The following is an 18,583-nucleotide window of genomic DNA, read 5'->3' as shown; positions in this document are numbered from 1 at the left end:
CCTTCAGGGACCACCGGACAAATCACTGCGGTTCAAACTTAATATCGCTCTCTTGCTGTCATTACTACCACAGAACGTGATTATATATACTTTAAATATTCACCTCATGCCATGCTGCATTTTAGTTCACATTTCAAGTTGTCTTGTCATCACATGGCACTTTCAGGGCTCTGGTTACTAAATCCTACGTTAGGGAGTACATTGAACGCATCTCTCGGTCCGAGTTTGTAACTGTTGACCGACGGAAAGAGAAAAAACGTCTCATACGTTTATGGTTCTGAATCTCGGTGTTAGCATTTTGTAGTAACCTGGACGAATAGACAACTCCAAGTAAAGGGCGTCTTTGTTCACACATCACCACTCAAAGTTGTTTCTCGATTCAGGACTGATGGCTCAAGCAGAGGTAGTGAACATATATATATATTTTTTTTCTTAATCGCTGGAAGAGCCGAAGCGTGAAACTTTTAAGACGCAGCAGCTCTTCTGAAAACACGGTTCTCCGCAAAAACAAGCGTAGAAACTTCACATGGTGTTTTCGGATGGATCCGAAGCTGAACTTTGCAGACAATCTCAGCAGCTAAAGTAAACAGCGACTCCTCCAGCTAACAGAGGACGCAGTTCTCACTGCAGACCTTAATAGGACAATCAGAATAACACCGTTTTCAGAAACGTTTGTGTCATGGTTGCTTTTAAAAACAAAAATCATCTACGTTCATTTAAAAAAAAAAAAAACAACACAAACTTCTTGTAAAAGTGAAATTATCTAATCTTTTTTTTTTTTTTTTAGCAGAAACTTAAGACGAAGTGTAAATGCAGTGTTTATGTTATAGTCCGGATATATTAAAAACAAACGTATGTTTTATCTTTTAATGAACACATTAAGAACTTTAAACATGTATATTTGTGTAGTTTAGATTCAGCACGTTAAATAGTTATTTACCCAATTATGCGACTTTGCTGCAAGATGACTTGCTGTAATATTTATAGGATTTCTGGAGAAGTTTGAATTTTTCTTTTGCATTTCATTGACTGTCACATTGTCTAAAAGGTATATCCATCTGTTTGTCCACGATCATCCATCTATCCAATTATCTATCAAATTTCTGCTGTTAGCTCAAAGTGAATTTTGTTTTTATATTTTAAAAATTACCCCAAAAAGGCCTGAGAGATTTTTAAATTTGTGCCTGAAAACATAAAGAAGATTGACAAGGCAAGACCCTATAAGAACATATTTTCTAAAACGCTTTACATGACTAGAAGGACAAATAAAACAACAATAAAATCACAATGCAATGACAAAATGCAAGGATAAACAATGATGAACATCATAAAGTGAACATCATAAAGTACGCTTTATGATGTTCCAGGTATTATTAATCAAAGGCATCTCTAAGCAAAATGGATTTAGCCTTGATTTAAAAAACTGTGTTTAATCAGTTTTGCAGTTTTCTATAAGTGTGTTCCAGATTAGTGAAGTATAAAAACTGAATGGTGCTTTTATCATTGTATTTGATTAAAAGTATTGGAAGATGTTTATTTCCTTTGTGGATTCTAATTCATTTCAAGAAGCAAAAAATAAATAAATACAACTTTACAGGCATAAAAGTGCTGTCTATTGCTTCACATAATCCTGTCTATGCTTCTTCTTCCAGGAGCTGGAGCAGATCTTGACATGGCTGACTGAGGAAGGTTTTGCACCTGAGGCCTCCAAAGAGGCTCAGCTGGCTTTTCTGTGGCGTACCTTCTTTCACACACGAAGCTGTCTGGACAGTGTGACTAAGGATATGGGAACAAAACGCTTGCAACATTTTGCGGAGATGGCAGAGGTAGATTATCACTGCTCAGTTAATCAGCGCTGTCTGGGATTGTAATGATGAGCAAGGCGATCTTTTTGTCTGCAAGGTGCGCAAGTCCTTGGAGCAGATCAAAATCTTCACAGAGCAGAAAGACGTTTTGGCTCAGGAGATACAAGATGAGAACGAACAACTCAGAAAGCAGCTGCTGCACCTCGTTTCACTGCAAGGTAGGACTTTTACTTGCACATTGTGTAAAAGTTTGAGTAATTATAGACAGTTGACGAAACCTCTGGCACATTTTCAGTGCTTATTTGTGACTGCAGTATGATATTACATAGGAATGAGCCACCTTCTCCCTTTTCTCTTATCTATTTTCTGTTCTTAATTAATTAAATGTAGCACTTTATTGATGCAACATGTGCTGCTTTTGCTATCAGTATCTGTCTTCATGTAACACCAAATCACCAAAACACTTTTAACCCCAGAAATGTAATGATTATGAGTTAAATTACATCCACATCTCCTACTCCTTTCTTCCAGATTCCCAGATAAATGAAGTTGCTAAAATGTTATACCAGCAGGGTCTCACTGAGCTGATTCACAGCTCCCCCAGTGAGCAGGTGGCGTATCTCCTGGTGGAGAGGGCTTCCCTGCTTGAGATGAATCAGGATCCTGGTGATGGAGACCCAGAGAGTCGACTGAGGACCCACGCAGAACCACTGAACCCCGTCATATGTGCGGTAGGTGAAACAGTAGTACCAAAACTATTATTTTCGTGGTGTGTGGGTTTAATTTTTAAAGTCTTCACAGATAAAAACTGTCAAGGTAAAAAAGTGAGATTTATTGGAGTAGAATGTTTTTTCTATCTCAGTCCAGTCCAGTGCTGAGACTCTAATGAATTCTGCTACACTGGTCTGCAACCTGACCATTATAAACATTTGTCTATAATGCTGATTAAGACCAAAAAGTGAGTTCACACCACACTGATTCTAAAGTCTCTGCGGGAGTGACAAGTGCATTTTTGAACCAATTTTAAGGTGCTTTAATTGCTTTTTGAAAGTATTAATTAGTCATAGTCAAAATCCTCTGACTATAACGATTCAGGTCACATGAGAAGGATTTTTGTGACTCTTTCATGTAAAAACCTAAACTAAATGTTGAATTAGATATGCTGACTATGATATTCATCTTTAGAACATTTATAATTTTTTTGAAGCTTTATTTTTGTTTGGTTTTGTTGCATTTTTAATATGATCTAAGCCCTTTTTTTATTTTTGAGTCTTTACAATTTTATAAAACAAAGATTTTTTGTTCAGTTACCGGTAATATTTGTTTTTCTTACAATGAAGTAAAATCTTACAAATTTAGAATTGTAATATTTCTAAATTATTTCCTCTTTACAATACATACTTATTACATACTCTGTTTCCTCAATTTTACAATTTATATATATTATTTAGTTGGATTTGCTTAGTAATTATTTTTATTTTATCTGTAGTAGTCTGAACATTTTGTTTGCATAATTAATCTTAAGCTGTTAACCCCATTAAAGCACATTGCATTTGATTGATTGAATGATAGGTTGCAGCGGTAAAGTTTATATGTTTTTCTTTGTTCTTGATTATTATATAAATAATTTCTGGTATTAATTGTAATTTTGCAGCCCACCCACAAGAGGTCCCCACGACCTTTACAAAGCTCCTGGAAGAAAATATTTGGACTCCATAAGACTTTGCAGAGCAAGCACACCATCGTACCTGTATGTATACGAGCTTCTAACTGCAGTGCTAAGGAAACGTGTTTAGCCCTCTTACAGACTTCTTCTGTTTTTGCTTTAAAATGCGAGAAAAAAATATCACGTAAAGAAAACTTGTGTAAATACAAAATACAGTTTTCAAATTCTGATTTAATTTATGGATGGGAAACAAAACTATCCAAGCCAAGTCAGCTCAATATTAAAAACTAATAGCTCACTAAAGCTAGTACCAGGATTTGATGAGTGTTTGGGGGATTTTTAACATAGAGCTCGGTTGGTTTGGATAACTTTCTTTTCTCAGAACATTTGTCCAGTATTACAGTTTTTCTCAATTACTTTGGTGCATTTCTCAGAACAGAACTGTAATTCTCAAAGCTACTTGCCCAACCTTCGTATTATTGCGTCTCTCATGCACATCAAGAAAAGCAGTTTCTCATTTCTTTCAACCAGTTGAAATGCTTTGATATATCCATGAAAGGGATTATGTACAGTTCTCTACTTTTTCCTACCTTTTCTGTTGCTTATGTTATGTTGACTGAAATGTGTAGTTATCTCTTGAATCATCTCAACCTAAACAACATTTAAGCAAAAGTCTTAACATGCAAAGTTGTAATAATATATTGGGCATATTTCTATACATTTTCATTAGTCTTTTCTTACTAAGTCTGTCCTGAGTTGGTACATTGCTCCCAGGTGAATCCTGACGTTCTCAAAATGTGTGAGGCATCAGCTCAACTAAAGATCGAGCAATTTTCTGAAGTAGCTCAAAGTTGCATCTCATGAACCATTAACTGTCCGGTATATAGATTATACTGTATAGCTGGAGCACAAGACGATGTTACGTTTCTGACAATGAAAAGACAAGGGACTGGACAGGATACTCTTGTATTGACAACATTACTAATCAGTTTGACTGTCTTATTTGTACTCGATGAAATAAGGACTTGTCTTATTGAGGCTTTGACGTGTTCACTGACACAGATATTTAATTTTGAGAAATGAGCTAAGGATTTTGAGAAAGACATTTGGTTTTTGCAGGTAATCCATGGTGTTCTGTTTGTACAAACTGTTTTGAGAAATGTGTTTACCGTTTTGCAAATGTTGAGAATGATTCGAGAAATGCACCGAAGCGACTGAGAAAATCTGTAAAATATCTTTATTGATCTTGTAACAGCACTTTCATACTAAGCAGCATTGTATTCTGCATGGACTAACAAACTATGAAACTGCTTTTTTGTCATTTGGATGATCATGAAACTGACTTTGTGGGCATCTTCTGCATGCCAGTTTTTTTATTCTCTAACATCACTATTTGTTTTGCCTTTTCCAGTGATACTAATCTTGCCAGCAGCAGATAAACTTTGCATGACAGACGTTCAAGGTCCAACACCACTCATGCATCTTTCTCCAGATCGTATCTCAAGGTGTTGTCTCTGTCTCAGCTTGTTTTTCTGGATATTTTTACTCAAGTCTTTCTTTGTTATTTGCAAACATTTAAATTGCTTCAGATTTGTCCATTTTGGTAGCATGTGTCTTCATCCCCTTCCAGGGTGGGGAGACACCTTTGGCCGGTGAACCAAGACGTTTGGAGAAGGAGTGTTCCCGACTGGAGCGGGATGTGGAAGAAGGTTCCCGCAGGTTGGCCATGGCCCACAACGAGATCCGGCATTTGAAAGATGAACTGGAGTCTGCTCACTTTACCCAGAAAACATATGGTAAAACATATTAGTCAGTCACTTACAGAGTGGTAAAAATAGTCTGTTACAGATTACTTGTCTGTGTTTTTTGGTAACACCCAAATGTTTCCAATCAAATCAGTTATATAAATATAATGTTAGACAAATATATATATATAATAAATGGTATAAAAAAACAAGATCATCCCACTTCCCCATGCTGGAGATTTTAGTTTAACAGTAACAATAAATAAAGACCCAAAGTAAAATTAATATTTGTTTACTTATAATAATAATACTTACACTTGTGGGAACACTTACAAGTAAAACAAGTAACTGTAACTTTGGTATCAAATAATTACAATAATAGATTATTCTTGGTTTCTTTTCAGAAGGCCATCTGTAATAACTCACATTAAGATTATAATTAGAGTAACTAATAAATAATGGTTATCATAAAATTATAAATGAATGCTAAATCAGAGAAGCTAAAGAAGTAATAAATGTGATTTTGACATTGAACTTGAAATGGTGTAAAACGTGTAACAACAATTAAAGATCACCGATATGTTGGAGGTAGATGGTAGATAAAAGGTTAGGGGGAAAAGGGGAACTAACAGGAGAGCAGGGATGACCAATGCCTTACTTGGAAACAGATTGTTGAACAACTTAAACTTTTCAAAGAAAAGGTTGTGCAGGCAACGGACGTAGGAGGACCGCTGAGCAACCCTGAGACATTAGCACAGACATCAGGACATAATGTCTCTAAGACAAAGATGGATATGAGATCTATCCAAGTGGACAGCCAATGAAACAGACACAGCAACAGTGCTAGACAATGCAAACGCACCAAAAGGGTGGATAAATCATATAAAAGGTGGGTGCAAAAGAGGAACCTTTAGTTGGATCTTTCAGGCAGCTTCAAGCCAAGATTGAGATGGACAAAAAAAACTCTGCAGCTGAAGAAGAGCCGGGGCCACAGAGCCGAAGACTGTCCTGCACATGGGGACCAACCCGCCAGCCCCACAACCTGTGGCTTCAAATCGCACTTCTCTTATCAGCTGGGCTCAGACCCCAAAGACAAAGATGAAGACCAAGGCAAAGATAAAGATAAAGGCAAAGATGAAGATCACAGCAAAGACAAAGATGAAGACCAAGGCAAAGAAGAAGAACTGGTGCCTTCCTTCCATGAGGTCAGCTCGCCTACATCTCAACCGACCAGAAAGATCGTGAGACAAGATGAACTGAGCTTCAGAGCCGCAAGACAAGAAGCTGAGGAACTCTTCACATATGAGGAAGTCACCCTAAGACCCGAGACCTACTGCTCTAATTCGGTACTCTTTCTGCCAGCACCCAAGTCCAGAGACGCCCAAGTCACCATCCATGCAGAGACGAAAGCTCATCAGACCTACAGAGACCTTCGACGATCAACCTCCTCCTGCTGCAACACCTTCTTCATCATCTTCGAAACGCCAAACTCCATCCGTCTCTCAAAGGTTTCCTTTTTAGTTCTCAGTGTCAGCATTAGGGAAAGATAGGCTAAATGATTGATTTTACTTATTTGATTATTTTTGCTGATTAATTAAGCTGTACTGACCCTTGCAAAATTGCCTTACTAATAAGATATTTAGCATAAAGAAAATCTAAAAGATGTTGTGGACATTCAATTAATGAGTCACCTCAGAGTTCTTCGATGGTTGTTAAATAGCTATGATGTTTGATTCTGGGGAGGAAAAGGTGGAAAATATTTTATAGGTTGCTTTTAGCCCAAAACTATATGTCAAACAACATCCTTGGGACTCGACCCGAGTCACTAAAACCAACCTGGTTCAGTAACAAGTACAAGTTGTAATAAAGAGAAAGAGCGACCGTTAACAGGTGTGCTCTGTGAAACTAGTTGGCTGCAGGCTGCTCAGTCTGGCTAATTCACAGGGGGAAGAAGGGTGGGGCATCTGAATGGAGGTTGTCAGAAACCAGCTTTAAACAGACTTTACTTCAGTTCTGGACAGGGTAAATCCCAGCAGATTTAGGAAACTCATTTCACCCGTTAGACCACAGGTGTCAAACTCCAGTCCTCAAGGGCCGGTGTCCTGCAGTTTTTAGATGTGCCACAGGTACAAAACACTGGAATAAAATGGCTTAATTGCCTCCTCCTTGTGTAGATCAGTTCTCCATGGCCTTGCTAATGACCTAATTATTCTATTCAGGTGTGATGCAGCAGAGGCACATCTAAAAGTTGCAGGACACCAGCCCTCGAGGACTAAAGTTTGACATCCCTGCATTAGACGGAGAGCTGGTAGCACATCTCCCCTCTCAGAATAGGAAGTAGAGAGAGAAGGGGGGTGTTGTGCAGCAACAACTATATATACACTGCTCAAAAACATTAAGGGAACACTCAAATAACACATCCTAGATCTGAATGAAAGAAATATTCTCATTGAATACTTTGTTCTGTACAAAGTTGAATGTGCTGACAAAATCACACAAAAATCATCAATGGAAATCAAATTTATTAACCAATGGAGGCCTGGATTTGGAGCCACACACAAAATTAAAGTGAAATAACACTACACGCTGATCCAACTTTAATGTAATGTCCTTAAAACAAGTCAAAATGAGGCTCAGTATTGTGTGTGGCCTCCACGTGCCTGTATGACCTCCCTACAACGCCTGGGCATGCTCCTGATGAGGTGGCGGATGGTCTCCTGAGGGATCTCCTCCCAGACCTGGACTAAAACATCCGCCAACTCCTGGACAGTCTGTGGTGCAACGTGACGTTGGTGGATGGAGCGAGACATGATGTCCCAGATGTGCTCAATCGGATTCAGGTCTGGGGAACGGGCTGGCCAGTCCATAGCTTCAATGCCTTCATCTTGCAGGAACTGCTGACACACTCCAGCCACATGAGGTCTAGCATTGTCCTGCATTAGGAGGAACCCAGGGCCAACCGCACCAGCATATGGTCTCACAAGGGGTCTGAGGATCTCATCTCGGTACCTAATGGCAGTCAGGCTACGTCTGCTGAGCACACGGAGGGCTGTGCGGCCCTCCAAAGAAATGCCACCCCACACCATTACTGACCCACTGCCAAACCAGTCATGCTGAAGGATGTTGCAGGCAGCAGACCGCTCTCCACGGCGTCTCCAGACTCTGTCACGTCTGTCACATGTGCTCAGTGTGAACCTGCTTTCATCTGTGAAGAACACAAGGCGCCAGTGGCGAATTTGCCAATCCTGGTGTTCTCTGGCAAATGCCAAGCGTCCTGCACGGTGTTGGGCTGTGAGCACAACCCCCATCTGTGGACGTCGGGCCCTCATACCATGGAGTCGGTTTCTAACCGTTTGTGCAGACACATGCACATTTGTGGCCTGCTGGAGGTCATTTTTGCAGGGCTCTGGCAGTGCTCCTCCTGTTCCTTCTTGCACAAAGGCAGAGGTAGCGGTCCTGCTGCTGGGTTGTTGGCCTCCTCCACGTCTCCTGGTGTACTGGCCTGTCTCCTGGTAGCGCCTCCAGCCTCTGGACACTACGCTGACAGACACAGCAAACCTTCTTGCCACAGCTCGCATTGATGTGCCATCCTGGATGAGCTGCACTACCTGAGCCACTTGAGTGGGTTGTGGAGTCCGTCTCATGCTACCACGAGTGTGAAAGCACCACTAACATTCAAAACTGACCAAAACATCAGCCAGACAGCATAGGTACTGAGACGTGGTCTGTGGTCCCAACTGCAGAACCACTCCTTTATTGAGTGTGTCTTGCTAATTGCCAATAATTTCCACCTGTTGTCTATTCCATTTGCACAACAGCAGGTGAAATTGATTGTCAATCAGTGTTGCTTCCTAAGTGGACAGTTTGATTTCACAGAAGTTTGATTTACGTGGAGTTATATTGTGTTGTTTAAGTGTTCCCTTTATTTTTTTGAGCAGTGTATATATGTATATATATTTGTTGCTGCACAATAGTCTCTGGGTGTTTTGTGACTTCCTGGATGAATTGTTGATGCACTCAGAGTATTTTTGGTAAGCTGTACAAGTGGCTTTGTTACCCTTCCCAGGCAAAAACTGTTTTACTAGAATTTCTTTAGATTGTTTTTCGTTTTTTTAATTAACATGAGGTGTCCCAAAATTAGTGTTAATCCATGATTTAACTGGGAAGAAATTACGTTTTCACAAAAGCCCAAGTTGGTTTGAGTAGCTTTGTTTCCTGAAAACTACCGTTTTGTATTTAATTAGATTATTGTCTGAAGTAAAACTTTCATGTTCTGAAAATCTGTGGAAAAAAAGAACAGAGGAAATCTTAAGATTTCTCATAGCTGATCCTAAGACTACGAATTGAAACGATTGTTTTCACGGCTCTTTTTGCCAGCCACTGTTTTAAGAAGAAAACAGTGGCTGTAAATGTAATATTACATTTAAATGTAATATTTCTGCTTTCTGTGTTTCAGAGCCTGAGCTGCAGTCAGCACAGGAGGAGGTGAAGCAGCTCAGGAAGGAAGTAGGAAAACTAAAAGAATATGGTAAGCCATTATTCCCGGTTGTGTTTTAACTAACAATGTTATTTGCACAGTTAAACATGAACTAAAAAAAAAAAAACAAACATACCACAACATGTACAAAAACTGACCAGCTTAATAACATCAGTGATCTGAAGGAAGCATAATTTGCTCCAGTATTTCCTGGCAGAGATCTGTGCCGACTTTAATTGTGATAAAACCAACATTAGCAGATGACTTGACTCCCCAAATCATTACCAACGGTGGAATTTCTTATCTTAAAAATCTCCCCATTACTCTTGAATGGCCTTTGTTGTACGATTACTTCATTCAGCTTTAGTTTAAAATTTTTTGGACAGCACATACTGTCACAATGTAACTGTTTCCCTGGAGGCCTTGCATTTTAATAAAAATGTTATATAAAAGTAAGACCATCGCCAGTTAGGCTTACAAGCAAATAAAACCCATTTTATTTCAGAAAAACGGACTCTAGAGCTAAAAAAAAGACCCCCTGGAGGGGTTAAAAAAAGTGTTTGTCTGCTAGAAAACCTGCAGAGAGAGCGAAACTGACACTTAAACTGACTGAGAAGTGTGATTTCTGACAAGATTCAGGTGGTGGATTACAAACCGTGTGCATCTATGAGAGACCACAAACAGGTAGACTGAGGGAAGGAGACTAACACAGGGGAGCTGAATCAAGACTCAGTGGGATAAAATAATAACACCGTTTAAAAATCCAACTGCATAAATATCAGAACATAAGATGACAAAAATAAAGAGGAATGAACTGAGTACGGCAAAACGTATATGGACAGAAACAAACTTTATCAAAATACAAACAGAAAACTAAAACCCAAACTACCCAGGATTGTGACAAAATCAACAGACATAATGGCTTAAAAGTCTAAACTAAATCCTATGTGTCTCAGATTTTTAACAACATAACTGAGAAAAATGTACTTTTATGATTTTCTAGTGCATTGATAGGAAGCTGTATTATATTTAGATGGTTATTTGAATATATGGGACATTATGAAAACAACTACTGCGTCACTAAAATAAAACAACATAATTTGTGAATATTTATTACTAATAATCATACGAGTCAATAACTTAAAAATTCTTATTTTATATAAAGAAATGGTTGAGCTGCGGAAGGCCAAAGAGCTTAATGACCGTCTGGACCTTGAGATCAGAGCCTTGAGAAACAGAGTCCGCTCCCTGGATGCAGAGAAAAAGTCTCTGGAGAAGACGGTAAGAAACTTTCTGGCACAAAATAGTTTTCATGAAGGGCAGATATGAACCACCCAAACCAAACTTATGTCCTGTATGTTGGAGATTACAGCTGGAAGATAAAAGAGAAGAATTTTAAATTATTCTAGTCAGGAGTGAACATAAAATCACAATGTGCACTTTAATTTATTCTGGATATTTTATGATCCACATTGAATCAAAATAGGTTCAAACGTGTTTCCCCATTGATATTTGGATAAATGTCAATAAAAATGAGCAGATAAAGTATTATTTTGGAGCAAACATAAATGTTCACATTTAATTCTGACAGAATTGGAAGAGTTTATTTAAATATCTTGGTTTCCTGTCTTTTAAAGACAGTCTGTGCATTTTCAAATGGGTTTTGGTTGAAATAATATTAACATGCTTTATCTATTTGAAAAAAAATCTACCTTAATTGGAAAAGAAAATTAGAAACAAGTAAATAATAAATTTAAAGATCTGTTTTAAGAAAACTAGGGCCAACCTAGTTTTGCAATGAGAGAATACTTTGCTGTTTTTTCCCAAACAAAACTGTTAAATTCTCACGTAGAAGTGAAGAAACAGAAACCACTCTGGTTGTCTATTTATAGACATTTCAGTAAATGTTTGATCATCCTTCCGATGGTTTCTGTCTGACTGTAAAAGGACTGCAGTGCAGGGAAATAGTAAATCACAGTATTTGTCGTCATCCTTGAGAAACATCCTGGTTTAATTCATTAATCCTGTTTTAAAGAATAATTTTTTTTGTGAATGAACTTTAGCAAAAATTATTGAATCATAATTTATAAACTGCTACAGCATTTTACAACTGACTTTTAAAATGTTACAATTCAGTGTGAAAATCAGTTTGATCTAACGGCTAAATCAAACGGCACATTTGAATGTTTTTATTTAAAAAATACTGCAAGTTGTTACTAGTTGAAAAAATAACAACTAATAACAGATGAGTTGCATCTGAGCGGTTCTGAATCTGTTTGTTTTAGATGGCGTGTCAGCAGGAGGACGTTGAGAGGTTGGAATCAGCCCTGCAGGGGCAGCAGCGGATATTAATGATAGAGATACAAGCTGATCAGGACAGAGAAGAAGTTAAAGTAAGTCTCTTCATTTGAACCGGTAATACAGAACATGATCCAATACATCCAGAGCCTTTCATTAGCCAGATTGTGATCCTGGCTGATTCAGGTGTGCATTATTGAGACTTTAACACAGTTTTGATCCGTCTGAGCTGCGTTTTTCTGGAGATGTTTCAGCTACAAACTCTTTGGAAGCTTCATTATGCAATATAGGAGAGTAAATTATGTTGAACATTTCAAAGCTCTGCATCTTAACCGATAAACCAGGACTGCGGTGAAACATCTGATGACTTGATACCTTTTGTTAAATAAACCAGCAGGTTGCACCATGAAACTAGTGCCGCCAGCTTCAGAAACGATGAAAAGATGCAAACATAGGAGAGAAAATCTTCCATTCATCATTCTGATGGCAGTTGTGTCTATTTTTGGACCATTCCAACAAGTTGATCATTGCACAAAAGTTGTTGGTTTGGGCTAACAGGAGAGTAACAGAAAAAGAGGGACTATAGGATTGGCCTGTTAATGTGTATATATAAAAAAATAATCAATCAAAAACATTAATTTAATGTTTGGGTGCTGTGTGGGAGACAGGAACTGCAATTTCCCTGAGGGAAAGTCCCAAAGAGATGAATAGTTTCTATCTATCGATCTATTTTTAAAGCCATTCAAGATCCACATATTGATTTCCTCTTTATAGAGACAGAAAAAGGTAGTGTGAGGACATGTTCACAGTGTCTAAAACCATTTTATTTTATGGTAAAATGTATAGTAGATATCCAAAATAACTGTTTTCACTTCTTAGCTGACCACCAGCAGGAGTTGGGTTCAGGTGTTATGCGAAACATTTCAGGCCTGTGACTTTGTAAGAGCAGTTTGTAAATGTGAACTTTTATGTGATGTTGTCATCTTAAAGACTAACTACAAGGTGATGAGACTGAATGCATCTTGAATAAGAAAATATTGGCATGATTTCAAATTACTTGGTAACCAACAACAACAAGCATTAATTTGAGCACTTGATGGACCGGTTGAGGTGTTTTCTTTTGAAACAATCTGTTGCATCTCCTTGGAAACCACCTGTGCTGTTATTGACATAATTCAAAATATTCACCTAATGAACTGAAAGAGATTTGCTGTGGTTTTTCCTGCAGATGCAAGGAGCTGAACTGACGACGGACGATAAATCACACATAATTTTGCAAGAATACTTAACTGCACAGACACAACAAGCCATGGAGAAAAAGGAGGGAGGTGTAAGTAGACACAGTTACTGGTGAAAGACGGACATTTGAATCGGCTTCTTCATACAGAAAAAATATTTCCTGTTTGTGAAATCGTCTTTATTTGTTGTAACGGTGAAAGTTTCAGTGCTCGATGTTCTTGTCTGTGTACCTTCTTGAATTGATTTGAAAACTTTATTTCTTTTTACAAACTCTAAACCATTGAAACTTCCATGCAAACTACCAGGTATTATTTTGCCGCTGCTGATCTGTGTGATGTTGTTGTCGTAGGTTGAATCTCTGCAGGAGGTAGTGAAGCAGTTGGAGTTGGCCGTAAGGAACCTTCAGGGTTCTTACACGCTTCCGATAGGCCAAGCTAGTGATTTAACAAATGTATGTCCAGGCAGAAACACCATTAGTTTTGAGGCTTACTTCTGTCTTTCATCTTGTACACTTCATTGGAAAAAGTCTTTTCCTCTTGCAGATTTCTTCTATTTTTACTTTTTGTCTGATGTTTTATAGCATCAAGCAAAATTTGATATCAAACGAACATGAATAAACAATCTTCTAACTGGTATTGGCACTCCTAGCATCAATAACTGCTAGTCAGGATTTGAAGAATGCTTTAGAATTGTTTTAATTCGACCACGTTGGAGTGTTTTCACCCAAAATTGGCCTGTTGATTTATTGACCTTCAGCAACAACCTGAGCCAATCAAAAACTGAGTTTAGTTTTTTACTGTCTTAATTAATAACGATGCTTGGCTGAACCACATGGGAAAAAGTACCAACATCAAATCTAATGGTGCACACAAACTCTAACCATCTTAGCAAAGATTTTAGTTTTTCCCAGTGTCTCTAAATGCAGCTGTGATTTATTTATTCACTTTTAACAGAATAGCAGTATCCCATGCTGAGAAAATACATTTATTATTCAATAATAACCACAATGGTGGGCTTTATTAAAGATATTATAACCTACTTTCTCATTTTATTTTAGTGTTTTTGTATCCTAACAAAGCAATGTCTTAAATCAATGCTTATTGTTAATTAACAAGATGGGCAGTTATTGTTTTTGTTTGGTTTAAATATCTTTTTTCCCTCTATAAATTTAATCTAAAGAGAGACAAAAAAAGAACAAGAATAAATCTGGAAGGGGCAAATACTGTTTTGCAGCTCTTTGTGTTGCTCTGTTGCCATCTTTATTCATTATAAACACTATAAATATTTTTGAGTGAAAGTCCAAAACTGTTGTTGCATGACTAGATTTTTATTTATTTTCAGTTCACGACAACAGACGAAACTCTGGTCGATGAAACCAGCAAGGATGAGCAAGATGAGCTCGGTTTTCAAACAAAGTGCCTCATGGAGAAGCAGCCAGAAGTGAGTGACCAGGCACATGCAAAACAAATATAATGTGGTTTGTATTTAAATATAGCTTCTTGCTCTTGCAGGACGAGTGTCTTCAAGTTTTACAGAATTACCAAAGCAACATTAACGACTTTATAACTGTTAGAGACATCTGCTCACAGCTGGAACAATCCAGCAGGACAGAAGAGTTTCCCTCACAGGACAGCTCCACACTCGAGGTAGTCCGTGTTACCCGGCCAGATCAGTTTTTAGTCCGTTTTGTTATTCATGACATGCAACAAGTGAGATCCCGACAGTTCCTCTTCCTGTTTTTGTTTATGTTCTGCAATGAAGGAGAGTTCTGAATGTCCCGAAGGGAGGCAGGCTCCGATGTTTGATGAAGAAGAGCGTGAGACATACAAGGAGCAGATCTGTAAAGCCCTTAACTGTATTGATGAGGAGCGAAGGTAACACGCCTTTATTAGTGTTTTGTTTATAAATATAACTTGCTTTTTTCAGTAAAGCTGGGAAGTTGCTTTTAATTATGCCACAAAAAACTTTGATTTATAATCAGCTTCTTTGACTCAATTACTGTCCAATCTACTGTTAAAATGTAAACAAATATTTTGGACTGGAGTCAGTGAAGCCACATGGGCTTGAAAGTCCTTTTTGCGTGAAATTCATTCTAAATTAACTTCTCGGCCATTTTTAAAAGTTTGTATGATTAGAATCTGTTTTATCTGGTTTCACATCACACCTGTTTGTTGTGTCTATTGACTGTGTCTAGCAAATACCACAATATGAAGGAGAGACTATTGGAAAAACTCTCCCGAGCCAAACAGAAACTGGATGAAGAAACCATGTGGCGGGACAAGAAGATAAACAATTTGGAGAGGGAGTTGTCCTTGTGCTACCACTCATTGAAAAAGGTGAGTCTGCAGATCTGTCGCTGTTTATGAAACATGCATTAATGAAGGATTTTGGTTAGCACTAATTATTTGGTACAGAGATGTCCAACCTTTTTGTAACGTGAGCCGAAACTGTCAAGTCAAAAACACCCACAGGCCCAAATAAATTATATTTTTAATAAAAGCTCATACTGGGACTTTTTTTTACTTATTCAATAATGTAAAGGTTGAATTAAACAAATAAATTAGATGTGTTTTTTGTTGGAAAGTGATGCGTAAACTATTGTAGAGCTAAAACTCTTAGGAGGTTTGCCCTATTGGAAGAAATATTTATCAGGCACCCAATGAAAGAAATAATAAAAAAAGTGAATTCAAACTCTGTCTTTGGAACTGGATGGAATGTGTCCTTGCAAAGATTACAAATAATGTGGTTATTTAAAGATGAATACTATAAGAAGATTTTAAGATGATTTCAATTTGCGTCAGCCACCTGTGATGTGTTCTGTGTTGCTCTTGAATGTCAGCCAGCGGGCCGCACAAAATCAGTCTAGGGAGCATAACTGGCCCCCGGCCCACACTTTGAACATCCCTGGTTTAGTATTTTTAACCCTGTTTTTTCTAAAAGGACTTTTCATAAGCACCCGGTAAACTGGAGCACAGTGATTTAACTAAACCTTTGTGAGGATAAAAGTTTTTTTCTTCCTCTCTCATCTTCATTTGTTTTTCTTAAAACTGTACCAACCCTAATGTGATTTCTAAGTCAGCTTCCAGTGAAAATTAACTTGTATTGAGGGCAGTTGTGCATTGAGTCACCTTGCGGTTGGATTGTCTGAGTCATTAGTCATGTACCTCTTGTAAAGACAAGAAAGCTGAACTTTACCGTTATCGTTTTTGTTCCAGGAGAAAGAAATCGTTGAGTGCATAAGAGTGGAAAACGAGCGTCTGCTTGGCGAGAGGAGGAAGCTGTTACAGCAGCTCAGTGAGGAGGATGACAACATGAAAAACATCAAATTAACAGCCTGCGTGTCTAAAAACAGGTGCTGAAATCCACTGAAATGGAACATTATATTTTAAGTTGTGATCAGAGGACATCTCCTACAGCAGTGCTAGATAATGCTCAAAGTCATAAGACGTGAAAGTGACGCATGTGTACTTTCTGACTTTGATTTCCAGTGGTATAAAGAAGAAGAATTAAAGTAATTATGTAGTTTCTAAGATCGTGATTAGGAAATGCATCACATTTACTTGAGGATTTTAAATTTACACTGCCAGTCGTTCTTCGTGACGGATTGTTCTGGACCAGAAGTCTTGTTCTGATGTGTGTTTGTTTCCATCTCAAGGGTGCAGTATTTGGAGACGGAGAACAAGAATCTGGGGAACAAAGTTCTGCATCTGTCCAACCAGATTTCCACCATGGAACGCAAGTTGCAGAACATGCAGTTTATGCATTTTGCTGAGGTAAATGTCACCGTTAAAAATCCTCAACTCAATAACAAACTCAGTTTAGAACAATATTAGTAAGATGGGGTTTTATCAATATTAGTTTAAGAGCTTAAGAAGCCTAATTTATGCAACATCGACCATTACACATTATATTTAACAAGACAAAGTTAAATGTGTTTTATTATTAAAGTTTTATTGAAATACATTGAAAAAAAGTTCCTCAACTCTTGGTAGATGCATTTTACGAAAAACTGCTACAGTCACAGAATGAAAAGTTTAAAGGAGGTAAAACTATTGAACAGATAAACAGAGGAAATTAAACCTCTAATTGGCCTCACATCAAAACGATCACTCAACTACAGAGTGAATGTAAACTCAAGCATACTGTTTTTAGTTTCTTGGAGAGGTAGAAAATTAATTTAAAACTAATTTATATAGCAAAACTACTGCTTTTGGTTTTTTTTAGGGCAAATTCTTATCAAAAATACTGACTATGATTCTGTTCAGTGAAAGCCACAAAAGCTGATTAGTTTTTATAGGGATTATTTAAACGAATCTGCATTTTCCAGAGTAAAAAGTTATTTTATTTCATAGTATGATGAAGATATAAAAAGTGAATAATATCTAATGTTTTACGAATTATGCAATACATAAGACTAAATAAACTAACTTTTGAATTTTAACCAATCATTTTTCCTTTCATTGACATTTGAAGCTGTGGTACTGTCTTGCCCAGCATCAAGTTTTGTTTTATTTGAGCTTTTTTTTTTTTTTTGCTTGGTTCTGTGCTGTGGATTCTGATCAGATATGTTCTAGATAGCCATCAGTGCTAGATGGTGTTTTGTTTGCTTACCGTTATGAAACAGAAACATAAAGGCATAAAATATTTATCCAAAGTGTCACAAATTACGTTGTTAGCCAAATTAATAATTAATAACAAATCTGATGTTTTGGTTTGACTCCATTAGGAACTTCAGAAAATGTCAACTCTCCCACAGAAACTTTCGCCTGTCTCGGTTCAGACAGCGAGGTGAGCCTGACTCCGAGTCCAAACTAGCTGGTCAAACGTCTGATTGGTAAAATAAATATAATGTTTGTGTGCTTTCTGTTTTTAAAGGATGATGCTGTCTGAGATTCAGGACCTTTCGGAGGTTCCTCCAGAGTGCGACGCCAAGCAGACAGATCTGACTTTCTCCCCTGATGGTTTAGCCTCTGTGGCCTTGAATCGAACCTCAGAGCTCGGCTACCTCAACCTGACTTCACTCCAGAGTCTCTCAGACAAGTCAAATCCAGATTCTGGTCTCATTACCTCTGAAAATACAGCTCCCTGAGCTTTTCTATCTAAAATATGATAAAACTGCGCTGAAACTATTGTGTTTGCCTTTTAATTTAAGTTATTTGTCCTGTGTTTTTCCACCCCAGTTTGTGAGGAGCAGTCATAGGGAAATCATTTGGACTTTATTTTTGCTTAGGCTTAAACAAGAAAGAAAAACTTACCGCCGCCACCGGATATTAATGATGAACTATATGTGACAGCAGGAAAAGTAAAATTTCCACTCGGCTTTTTTTGTTAAAACCACAGGCGAAAAAAACTA

At 37.8% G+C, this 18,583-nt stretch overlaps 1 protein-coding gene across 3 annotated transcripts; it reads left to right on the top strand.

Annotated features, from left to right (window-relative positions):
• Positions 1 to 216: 216 nt before the first annotated feature.
• LOC114135832 (coiled-coil domain-containing protein 30) lies at positions 217 to 18,360 on the top strand. 3 transcript variants are annotated; one of them, XM_028003441.1, is made up of 19 exons: positions 218 to 403; positions 1,653 to 1,826; positions 1,903 to 2,023; positions 2,337 to 2,536; positions 3,460 to 3,555; positions 5,102 to 5,267; positions 9,673 to 9,744; positions 10,859 to 10,974; positions 11,979 to 12,086; positions 13,220 to 13,321; positions 13,580 to 13,681; positions 14,572 to 14,670; positions 14,742 to 14,876; positions 14,992 to 15,104; positions 15,425 to 15,566; positions 16,446 to 16,582; positions 16,886 to 17,003; positions 17,957 to 18,018; positions 18,106 to 18,360. In XM_028003441.1, the coding sequence occupies exons 1-19, from the start codon at positions 389 to 391 to the stop codon at positions 18,317 to 18,319; spliced, it is 2,292 nt and encodes a 763-aa protein (XP_027859242.1). In that variant the 5' UTR covers positions 218 to 388; the 3' UTR covers positions 18,320 to 18,360. The 3 variants fall into 3 exon arrangements, with proteins under 3 accessions (XP_027859243.1, XP_027859242.1, XP_027859244.1); XM_028003442.1 differs by lacking the exon at positions 13,580 to 13,681 and having other exon boundaries at positions 217 to 403; XM_028003443.1 differs by lacking the exon at positions 218 to 403 and having other exon boundaries at positions 1,726 to 1,826; positions 2,378 to 2,536.
• The last annotated feature ends 223 nt before the right edge of the window (positions 18,361 to 18,583 follow it).

Source organism: Xiphophorus couchianus, chromosome 20 (genome assembly GCF_001444195.1).
Source record: "Xiphophorus couchianus chromosome 20, X_couchianus-1.0, whole genome shotgun sequence".
NCBI classification, from domain to species: domain Eukaryota; kingdom Metazoa; phylum Chordata; class Actinopteri; order Cyprinodontiformes; family Poeciliidae; genus Xiphophorus; species Xiphophorus couchianus.
The sequence above is the reverse complement of the archived record's forward strand: the minus strand, read 5'-3'. Positions and strand labels throughout refer to the sequence as shown.